The sequence below is a fragment of the Pecten maximus genome, chromosome 1, assembly GCF_902652985.1.
Source record: "Pecten maximus chromosome 1, xPecMax1.1, whole genome shotgun sequence".
Taxonomy (NCBI): Eukaryota; Metazoa; Mollusca; class Bivalvia; order Pectinida; family Pectinidae; genus Pecten; species Pecten maximus.
The window spans coordinates 47,865,879-47,878,537 of NC_047015.1; the positions used below are offsets into that span (position 1 = coordinate 47,865,879).

The 12,659-nt window shown below is 34.7% G+C and overlaps 1 protein-coding gene across 1 annotated transcript; it reads left to right on the forward strand.

The window, feature by feature from the left end:
* Positions 1–1,748: 1,748 nt before the first annotated feature.
* On the forward strand, positions 1,749–3,481 carry LOC117328195. Its single transcript, XM_033885664.1, has 4 exons — positions 1,749–1,956; positions 2,112–2,208; positions 2,496–2,631; positions 2,787–3,481. The coding sequence occupies exons 1-4, from the start codon at positions 1,874–1,876 to the stop codon at positions 3,077–3,079; spliced, it is 609 nt and encodes a 202-aa protein (XP_033741555.1). The 5' UTR covers positions 1,749–1,873; the 3' UTR covers positions 3,080–3,481.
* The last annotated feature ends 9,178 nt before the right edge of the window (positions 3,482–12,659 follow it).

Sequence of the window (12,659 nt, forward strand, 5' to 3'; positions counted from 1 at the left end):
GTACTAAACTTGAAAGGGGAAAACTGGACTTGGCACAGTCTGACTGTGTGTATATCGCCTGTAGAAAGAAAATGTAGTTCCAACTCAACTTGTTAAAAAATTCTTAATATTTATACATGATGGTTTTCTGATTTATGTAATCTAAGTTCGTGCAATTAATGCAAAATAATAACATTTCGACCGTGGTAAATAATATAACATAATGTAATAATTATAAAATTTAGTCTGAGTTTCCTCTGGCCCTTATATATACCAGACATTCCGACAGATATAGATGTCTGGTCTATTGTTACTAAGGGGAGTAACTCTGATAGGTCAGATTCAGATGAGAATGCTGTCTGGTTAGACTGGACCCTGTCTCTAGAATATTAAAATCATAAATAAATTTGAGCTTTATGATTTTGGTCTCTATAGAATATGTCTGATACTGGAGTTTCAAGCTAGGGGGATAATTTAGCTGAAGAATTCTTGACAAAAAACTTCGTGTCTGGTGACTAGTCTAGTTGTCTTGTGTACCCGGATTAAACTACAAACAAATGTCCACCACAAACTACTCACAAAAATGACACTACTTTGTCTCTGAACTAGCTTATTTTCAGTTCCTAATTAAAATTCCTGTAAGCCTGTCTTCACTTCCATACTCCAGGGGCGCGTCCCTGCATACTCTAACGTACGTTTAGTGTAGGTCCCTGGCAGCCCCTTCCTAACATTCTCGGCCTACATTAAACTGTTATATCTGCTGATAAAATGAACAGGTCAAACTGACCATTTACATATATCATGTCAACCCAGCCACTAAGGTCAGCTCGTCCAGCATCGTCGAGAATGACCATCCTTATATTTTAATCAGTTGTCGGAATGCAGACTATATATTCCCCACTGATCTCTAACAGAATTATATTTACGAATATATATCCACTGCTAAAACACTTTACACGAATCATGGATAATCAAATGCATATTGAAACATCCAGTTTTTAGAAGAATAAAGATGTAGGGGAAAACAACAAATAAACAACAACAAAAAACAACAACAACACATTACAATATTCGTCACATGATTCTCGTTCGTTTGGGGGACGGTAATAGGTAACGTATTTAAATTAAGGTATCTTACTGCTTTCAATCCAATATTGCTTTCCAATGGAAAATTTCAAATTAAAATTTTTTGTTAAGTTAGGGTCGAAGTTTAATTTAGTAGTATTCGCAACCTGGAACTGTCAGCATATTCTGAAAAAAAATCTCGTTTACAAAAATTACTTACTGTATCCGAAGCCAAACTTGAGCATAGGCACTCCGAAACCATCATTAATGTAAACCCACTTTGAGATTTCCAGGAATTTCTAGGATATCTCAAAAACCTCGAGGTTAGTTATGCCAATAACGTGGATTACATATTGTATGCTTGTGACATTGAAAGTAGGGTCAATGTCGATTATATGAAGAATTTAATGGCCAAATATCATGACCATAAATTGTCAAAAATTTAAGAAGAATATACCTGGAATAGTTTTCCTGTCAACCTTACCCTTGACCTAATTCTTTATTCTCTTCAGATAATGTTTATGGGTTTAAATTGTTTCTTGTCCAGAGTAAAGAAAAGATATAACACACACGCATAAATAAATGAATAAATCAATCAATCAAATTTAATGTTTAATCGAAACATCTGTATCATACGAGCGTCTGTCCTACCGGGTCGCTCCCATGTGAAACGAAGACAATAGTATGACGTCATGATCGGTAAAATATATTAACCCATTTGTGACGTCACACATCTGTTGCTGAGATTGCTTAGCAATCTGCAAGGCGGAGATGATCAGTCTCTCCCCTAATATTTACATTTTTTTATATTAAATCTTGGATTACCACGATGAATATCAGGTTGTTTCTGATATTTGTGGTAATGTTGAGCGCGATGCACCAAGGCCCTGCTGCTTATCGGGACTTTACGTGGTAAGTAAGAACTGTTTTCTTATATTTGGTTTGGCCGTCGATTACCATGTGCACTAATGTATCCTCAAATTGATGTCGATGTTTCTAAGTTTATGAATACTGTAATGGTATTTTTTAAAATTACTTCACCTTTATATATGTATTTATTTGTGTAGTGTGGAGCCCGAACCAGGATATGCCAAAAGGTTGTTTTATTATTTTACCTCAAGAGATGTGGAGAGAATCTGTCCAGCGGGAGCTGATTTGATATGGGTAATTGTTTTATAATCTACGTATAAATAGTATGTGCAAATATATACTGAAAGGAACATTTCATGAATATTTCATCAGTTTAAAAGTAATGATATAGTTGTTGATGAATGCACATGCATTTCGTTTTATCCGTTTCTGCTACGTGAACATTGCATTCATTGGTCACCAGACGCCATTCTTTACTTCAGACCCGAGAAAATAATAATATAAAACAAAAATCTGTGCTGTTGGAAAGTTTACTGTTAAAAAATATAAAGTGATCGTGAAATAAATTTCTTTCATTTTAGCGAATCGGGAAAGAGGTTTTTATTACCCTCCTGCTCGTGCTGATAACTTTACTGTTGGGTTATGCACCGTCGATTAGAAACGGCGCCAAGGAGAAATGGACAACCATGTTTTCCATGTTCCAGGCATGGAGAACCCGTAAGTTCTATTCACTTTTTTAACTTTCAATGGATTGCTATCCTCTTAAAATTATTCGCGTTGATTTTACTCGGAAGAAAATATACATGTAAGTATACCATGGACTGAACCCTTGTTTCCTGAAGATGTGATTTAAAATACCTATATTTGTACAGGTCCTTCCCGCTGTCGTCATTGTGGAACTGCCCCATGCCAGGTTAAAAGGCGGTCGCTATGGAAACCCTCCGGATCTCGTAGAAAGGATGAGGCAAATTTCGCAAAACGTTCCAACGCAATGATGTTATTTAACTATGGGCTCGAGCTGTCTGTGGTTTTAACTAAAGAACTCCCTCAGGATGACACGTACTGGGAGAGAAAGTTCTGTCATAATTTTGAGGAGAAGCATATGGTTTTATTTCCACTGTGCATCCGGCGACAAATCGACTATTGGTATCCCGTTCCTCGCTAGGTATGTATAATTGAGGATGATGATGATGATGATGGTGATGATGATGGTGATGATGATGATGATGATGATGATGATTGATGATGATGATGATGATGACGGCGGCGATGATGTTTTTTACCCGTTACATTAAACATATTTATATATATATCCACTATAATTATGTATTCATCTTTTACAGATTTATTGCAACGAGAATGTTCCCGACGAGAGTAGATGTTGGAAAAGACGTTGTGTGGGCGATTTTTGCGATTACTCCATGTTGATCACACCCTGGATATTAATGTACATTAGGTTGGATCAGTTAGATAGAACCGATCATGACCCCGATATATTTACATGTTGATCACACCCTGGATATTAATGTACATTAGGTTGGATCAGTTCAGATAGAACCGATCATGACCCCGATATATTTACATGTTGATCACACCCTGGATTTTAATGTACATTAGGTTGGATCAGTTAGATAGAACCGATCATGACCCCGATATATTTACATGTTGATCACACCCTGGATTTTAATGTACATTAGGTTGGATCAGTTAGATAGAACCGATCATGACCCCGATATATTTACATGTTGATCACATCCTGGATTTTAATGTACATTAGGTTGGATCAGTTAGATAGAACCGATCATGACCCCGATATATTTACATGTTGATCACACCCTGGATTTTAATGTACATTAGGTTGGATCAGTTAGATAGAACCGATCATGACCCCGATATATTTACATGTTGATCACACCCTGGATATTAATGTACATTAGGTTGGATCAGTTAGATAGAACCGATCATGACCCCGATATATTTACATGTTGATCACACCCTGGATATTAATGTACATTAGGTTGGATCAGTTAGATAGAACCGATCATGACCCCGATATATTTACATGTTGATCACACCCTGGATATTAATGTACATTAGGTTGGATCAGTTAGATAGAACCGATCATGACCCCGATATATTTACATGTTGATCACATCCTGGATTTTAATGTACATTAGGTTGGATCAGTTAGATAGAACCGATCATGACCCCGATATATTTACATGTTGATCACACCCTGGATATTAATGTACATTAGGTTGGATCAGTTAGATAGAACCGATCATGACCCCGATATATTTACATGTTGATCACACCCTGGATTTTAATGTACATTAGGTTGGATCAGTTAGATAGAACCGATCATGACCCCGATATATTTACATGTTGATCACACCCTGGATATTAATGTACATTAGGTTGGATCAGTTAGATAGAACCGATCATGACCCCGATATATTTACATGTTGATCACACCCTGGATTTTAATGTACATTAGGTTGGATCAGTTAGATAGAACCGATCATGACCCCGATATATTTACATGTTGATCACACCCTGGATTTTAATGTACATTAGGTTGGATCAGTTAGATAGAACCGATCATGACCCCGATATATTTACATGTTGATCACACCCTGGATATTAATGTACATTAGGTTGGATCAGTTAGATAGAACCGATCATGACCCCGATATATTTACATGTTGATCACACCCTGGATTTTAATGTACATTAGGTTGGATCAGTTAGATAGAACCGATCATGACCCCGATATATTTACATGTTGATCACACCCTGGATTTTAATGTACATTAGGTTGGATCAGTTAGATAGAACCGATCATGACCCCGATATATTTACATGTTGATCACACCCTGGATTTTAATGTACATTAGGTTGGATCAGTTAGATAGAACCGATCATGACCCCGATATATTTACATGTTGATCACACCCTGGATATTAATGTACATTAGGTTGGATCAGTTAGTTACATGTTGTTTTCGTGTTTATTGTATTGGCGAGTTCTATATTTGTGCATCTTGACCACTGATGGCCGAATTGATGGCGTTATGTGTACCGAATCCCTTTTGCATTTGCCATTAAAATAGTGTTGGTTTTGACCGTTATTGTTGTTGATGAATTGTGTTACCGGCACGTTAACTACACGATTTGTATTTATAAAATACTGTCTAGGCTTAAGCGTTAGCGGAACTCGATCTCTAATGAACGCTCAATGTAGTCCCACGTGTGTGTCTTGTGAACATACTTAAATATATTCCACAACCAGCTTTGTATCACTCAATCGCAACATCTCGGAGAAATTTCCGGCAACTCTCGTGGTCAAATAATAAAAAAAAAAAACACCATGTATCTCCATAGCTTTACATTGTAAGTTAATTCATATTCAATCCAAACATATCTTTTTGACCCCCCACTTTTTGACATCCAAAATCTAAAAAAGGGGAAAAAACACGAATTTATATATTCATTTCGATTAATATCTGTATATTTTCGAACCGATAATGTTTTCTTGAAGGCAACGATAAAAACTTTATCTTGTACATCCGGAACATTCCGACTTTTATACTATATCAATCCTCAGACCTGTGTGTCGGTCGTCTGCACTAGCCTGGTAAGTCAATATTTATATCTTAATACGAAATTTTGCTTAACTTCATCACATAGATTCAATAAGTTGATGATAATTTGTGAAGTTAATTGAGTTCATAATGAGAACAAGACAGAAACACAACATGAATAAGAATGCGCGGTTTTAACGTGAATCGAGTGATACTATTTACCAACAGGTACGAGGAAATACAAAAAAAAAATCGACTCGCGCCTACGGCGCTCGCTTTATCACTAAATTACTGCCCCCCCCCCCCTTTCGATTGCAGATCCACAGGGGGGCTTTGCCACCCTGGTACCCGCTTGGCGGCCCCCAGACCTCTCGCAAAAAGGGGAAAAAAATCGTCTCGCGCCTACGGCGCTCGCATGATCACTTAATTACTGGACCCCCCTTTCGAAAACTCCTGGATCCGCGCCTGATCCCGAATTATTGGAAATGTGCTATATTTCATTTTCCGCGGAGGGCTTAGACCCCCATTGAACCCCCTATCAGGGCGCTGCCCTGGACCCGCTGGGCGGCCCCTCAGACCCCTCGTTAAAAAAGAAAAAAAAATCCCATACGGCGCTCGCATTATTACTGATTTACTGGACCCCCCGCGCTTTCGAAAATCCTGGCCGGGCCTGGTGATTCATGTTTTGCCATAAATAATATATCCTGATTTGCGTAAATAACTTATTTTGTACTACATAAATCATCAAAATTATCATGGGATGTTGAAATGATAATTATTGGCTAATTTTGCGGAGATGGCATACGATTTGTTTAGTGCGTAAAATTTAAGGTTAAAAAAAAATGTTGCCCCCCCCCCCCCCCCCCCCCCCTTACACACACACACACACACACACACACGCACACACGCACACACACACACACACACTATTTGACGACTTCCTACGCCACTGCCATTTGTGTTTTGACAAATAAAATGCGTTTAAATCAAAGGCTAGAGGCAACTATTTCTTGAAGTTTCTAAACCACTGAACACGTTCATCAATATATCTACTACATGAAAAGAAGAAATGATGAACCTTTTCATTTGGATATCCACAAACACATATATAGGAGTGTTGATAAGATCATCATAGGAGTTGGTTAACTAACTTCCGGTCACCAACTAGATAGTGATCTGGTACTTTAAATGTTTCATTTTGATGGACAAAACTATCTTTAAAATTGTAAACGGATGTTAGGAATGGAATAGATTTCAGAAGTAAAGACATATAACTGTACATCATATATATACATCTCTGAGTCACGGCAGTATTGGAGGGAGAAAGTCTGTTAGGTAAGACGGAGCCTCGTTGTGACCAGACTTCCCAGTCAGATTCAAAGTAAAGAGATGCGCTACTAGCAAGAGAAGGCAGACCGGTGACAATACACACCGCTTCAAGCTGGAGTTTTTCAGGTTTATCTGAATGAGCAATTGTACAAGTGTCCCAACTTCACAACAGTGTTATTCAAGTAGGGATAATATAAAAGTAAGACAAATTTTGTTTAATGTCTTATGATTCAAAGTATATTTTAACTTGCGAAGTATCCCTATTTGTTTCATAACAATTTTATAGATATTATCAATATCTAACTCAATATGATGAGTCCATTTATATTTAGCATCTAGGAAAAAATCTAAATGTTTCCGATGTTCGATAAAGTCAATATTGACATTATTAAAAACTAAACTGGCATTAAGTTCAGAATTGAACAATTATTCTTGGTTCCATTTATAAATCAACAAGAGCGTTGGTAAACTCGATCTCTAACGGGTGTTCAATATGTAGTTCACAGTGTGCCTTCTGAATATACTGTTGTATGTTACGACCAGCATTTATCCGCGTTTATCCTCTATAGATGGTTAAGGATAATTCCTGCATAAGTAAGAAATGTCTTATTGCCCTTTAATCTATTAATATTCTTTCCTATGCTTTCCAATACTTTGACGTTGCTGTCATCCTAATGGTCTATTTGTTTATATTTCTAATGAAGTCCAAGGTACTGCTGCTGACCCACAGTAAATAGTTCATCAGCTCCCCAGTAACGGTTTCTGTACATACATGTACCAATGTGATATAATCCACGGATTTGTATTATTTTATAAGTATAAACTAATCCACGTTATAATGAATCTTGAATACTAGTATTACAAATAATGAAAAACATATAACATGGTATGGTCTGGTTTTTGCCTCTCCATGAAAAACAAAAAACAAAACAAAAACATGCACTATCCACTAAAAATAAATTTCGACGTCATGAAGTAATGTGCATAGAGATAGTTCATTTTCTCAGATAAACTTACAAATATTGATACTGAGATAGGCTATCTATGTTTTTATTTCAGGGCTGTGTTACTCAGACGGAAAATATGTTATCTGGTCATCTTAATTTATCTATCATTTGAATAATACGTAACATCTTTATTCCTATATATAAAATTTAAACTGTAATACATGGCCAAATCCGTATGATTCTGCACGTAGACAGAGTAAAATAATGTTTTTCTTTGTAGGTGATATACAATTGATTGAAGTAATCTCAAGTCACGTATTTTAAAGACACTCATCTTAGCATTACTTGTAAATAACATACCACGAAAGAACAATGTTAACAGTATATTGTACGGTGTGGTCAAATGGGTCCTAAAGGAATCATCATCTTAATAAAGATCAAAAGAATGGGTTTCATTCCTAAATTTAGTTCGAAAGGATGTAAACAAATATAAACAAGAAATATCTTTAAAAAAAGATAAACGGCATAGTTTTAATGCTGGTGGTTATAATGTAAAACTACTGGTGAAATAAGTTAACGAACTACATTGTAATTAATAAATGCGCTGTTTCAGCACGGATGACAAAATTATATCAGTTTGAATCATTTTTGGTGATAATAAGACTGCAAATGTGTCATTTGAATAGATGCATCCACTTATTCAGCTTGCATTCAATTTAAAAGGGACATCACGGTAAAAACGTTGCAATTTTCACTGAATGTGCACGTTTTGTTCCTTTCCAGTTATGTTTCTGTGCTGTCCCAATGTTCACAGTCAGTCCCTATGTCCAGCTTGACCACTCGATTTAGTTGGGAATCCCCCTCTAAATTTAGCGCGAAATTATTCTTAAATCATTACGTGACTGTTTTGAAATCGTGGCAGCACAAACACACGATAGTTTACAAGGCGATATCTATATTCAATCTGGGTTAGTTGGATAACGATATTATACAGTGGTCTAAATGTTAAATAACACGTTCTGTATATATTACGGCACACATATTTATGTGTAAATAAGTGTAAACATTGTTCATATAGTATAGTGACAGTACATGTAGCGATGTACTGGTACAGACTGTATAAATATTACCGAGTTTGTGGAACTATTACCGAGTTTGTGTTAATATTACCGAGTTTGTGTAAATATTACCAAGATTGTGGAAATCTTACCGAGTTTTTTGTAAATATTACCGAGATTGTCATGACCTACTATCAAACAATCAAGCAGAATACCAGCGGCGTCCGTATTACTGCTGTTTTCATGTTTGAACTGTTACAGTCTATTGTACTGCTTCTCAAGTTTAATTCTAGGATAGTGTTTGACCCATTTTCCTATTATTCTCTTCATTGCGGAAGCTGTTATCGTTTTCAACCGCAGTCGATTCACATTGGAAGCCATTTTTGTTTCCATGTGTTTTAGTTTGTTGTGCGCATGCGTTTATCGTATATGTCACAAAATTTAAGACATCACTTCCGGTCCGAGTTGGCGAAGACTAGTCTCTAAATAATACCAACTCGGACCAACTGATCACAACAATATTCTCATTATTTTATATTTACTTTATCATTCTATTATTTGATTTTTGTCATTGTGTTATTTGTTTTGTCATTATATTATTGATTTCATAAATATATGATTTGATTTCATCAGTTTAAAATTTGATATCAGTGATGCATTATTAATCTTATCATGAGTATGATTTCACAATTATCAAAATTACAGAATGTCACCATTATCATTTTATTTCCTCAATATACCATTTGATATCAGCAATATATGTTTTGAATTTATTATTATTTGATTTGGTTTCCATTGTATATGGTTCTATCTTTATGTTGTATACTTTCATAATCATATTATTTGATTTTATCATTATATGATTTAATGCTATCATTATATGATTGAGTTACACCATTATATTATAAGCTACATGTATTATCTTTATACACTTTGGTTATTTCGTTTTATTATTCGATTTCATCAATACATGATTGGATGTTATCGTTATATTATTTAGTTTTCAACATTATATCACATGTTTTCATTTTTGTATCATTTAATGTAATAGCTATATTATTTTGTCTTTATATCATTTATAAATACCATTAATGCGTAACTTCATTATATTATTGTATAACTTCATAGTATTATTGTATAATTTTAATATATTATTATAGTATAATTTTATTATATTATTGTGTAACTTTATTATATTATTGTATGCTTTTATTATATTATTGTACAACTTCATTATATCATTGTACAACTTCTTTATAATATTGTGCAAGCAACTTCATGATATTATTGTACAACGTCATGATATCATTGTACAACTTCATGATATCATTGTATAACTTCATGATATGTTGGACACTAATCTGACAAGCGTCCCCCTGGATCCTTAGTAAACGGAACTTTTCACGGTGTTATTTTTTTCTGACACGAATTCGAACTGCCCCCATTTCAGCCGAACGAAACACAATCTCTGCCTAGAGTTGTCGTCCCTTACACTAAGGGGTGTAAAAGAAACGACAATTTTGGGCAGAGATTTGAACGAAGCGATGCTGCTGGTGCAGCATTTATCAGATTCGTATCTGACATATAATGAAGTTATATAATAATATAATTGTATATTGCAAATATCATGATGCTTATGAATAATATAATGACGGGATGGTATAATGATACAATATCTAATCATATAATTAATGTGCTAAATAATATAATGAACAAAGTATATAATATAATGTTGATATCACATAATATAACGATAACATCCCAAATAATATACTTATGACATCATGTAACACAAAGATCACATAATATAATGATGACATTACTATATATATAATATATATATATTGTCATCATGAAAAAACCAAATTATTTAATGGAGGATTTCCAAAATGTAATTAGAATATTTATTATTTTCTTTACCATATATGACAGCTTTTGCGTTCCATACGGAAGACAAAGACGGCCATACAATTTCACCATAGCAACCGTTAGTATAAATAGCATACAAAGAAAAGCAGCCCGGACATGCACTGGTACCGTTATAAAGTAACGAAATATATATTAAACTCCTAAGTGAATTATGTCGGGAATCACCAAGTGATAGAAGGAAAAACAATAGACTCAAAAATGTTATACAAAATTCAGAATGGCCTCTGTCCCCGTACTGAACTCTATCTACCTTATTCTGACTTTTAACTACAATTTCAGGAAGTTTAACATCATTCATCTTATACTCAATAAAACCCCTCCTTAAACCAATGAGGGATTAGAACAACTTACCTGAGGAAATCCGAACATCCGTACATTGAACAAACAGCCCATTGAAAAAACAGCACATTGAACAAACCGAGACTTTCCTATCACTCCAGATGAATTCTGTGACATCTGTGTGAATTCTTGCGAAGATGAAAACAATTCTTCTTAATTTGTCAAAACACAGCATTATTCATGAAAAAAAGGCTTCGAGAAGCAGGTAATGACTTTGCATCAAATTTCAATCCAGACCTCAACGTATAGTTGATGCCTGATGTTCTTCTTAAGTTACTCTTACAAGGTTGTGATACAATTAACTACGCTTCAAAAACGTTTTGATCATGTACACGAATTCATTACCAAGTCCATCAGACGTGTCCGTTTCTTTTCTTTCTGTCATTTTCTTTCCTCTTCTTCTCCTTTCCAAGTGTAAGTGTGTAAATGTTTTTGTTTTATTATATGGCGAGGGAAGCATCTAGTAGCCTCCAGATTGTATACAGCCCTCGGTTAAGAACAACAAAAACGACATAAACAATAAATAACACAATCAGTTGAATGATCGCTCTGCTGTAAATATGAAGTGATCAGTATTAGCCATTGTAGTAAACAATAACTTAAAATGTCATGTTCATGATGTATCATTCAAAACTAGTGTGCTCTTTGCAAAATGAAAAAACCCAAACAAACAAACAAAGAAAAGAAACAATATTTCAAATTTTTATACGTCACACATAAAAACAAGTATGTGTAATCCTGCGAAAGGCAAAACTCGTCGTAAAAAAACTCTGTTGGTATTATGTTAAAATTCAATACGGTTTAAATATTACCCGACATAAAAGTATTACGATTAATATATATGTTAGATATGAAACTGAATAAGGATCTAAATCAGTCATCGCAGAACGGACTCACAAATCCCGATAGGGTGATTGGTTAAAATGGATCAGATGACATTTTCATCCTTAATTTTAGATAAGCTAAAATTCTATTGACGCGAAGCTTAAGATTATTTAATTGATTGTCAGAAACAGGTCAACCAAAATGTGTTTTTAATCATAATTTTGGAAGTGTTTTACCAATAAGGTTTAATGTAGACTTGAACTGCGGTTGACTGACTTTATATTTACACGGCCATAAACATTGCGGTGACTTGATTGGTTAGAAAAGGAAACACATAGGAAGATTATTCATATCATACGATAGAATCATGCAAAAAATGAAAACAACATACATCCAATGGTAAATCTCAATTTTGTTTGACATATATCTATAGAAAAATACTGAAGCATGCCACTGTACTGCGATCTGTTTTCTTGTGCTCGCTTTTAGTAGAGACCTAAATACAGGACCCATATTGAGATCCATGCTTTCATTGTTGAATCGATATTTTGTATTTCGCACAAGCATAGAAATAGTGTTGAATACACAGATGGACATTATATTTTTTTTGTTTTTTAAGATTAAATCAAAGGGCCAAAGGCCCTGAGAAACGTCAGGGTCTGAGGTCATATTATAAGAAATTTAAAATTGGATTTTATAGTCAGACAGTTACATTTGTATCAGATGAAATGTCTT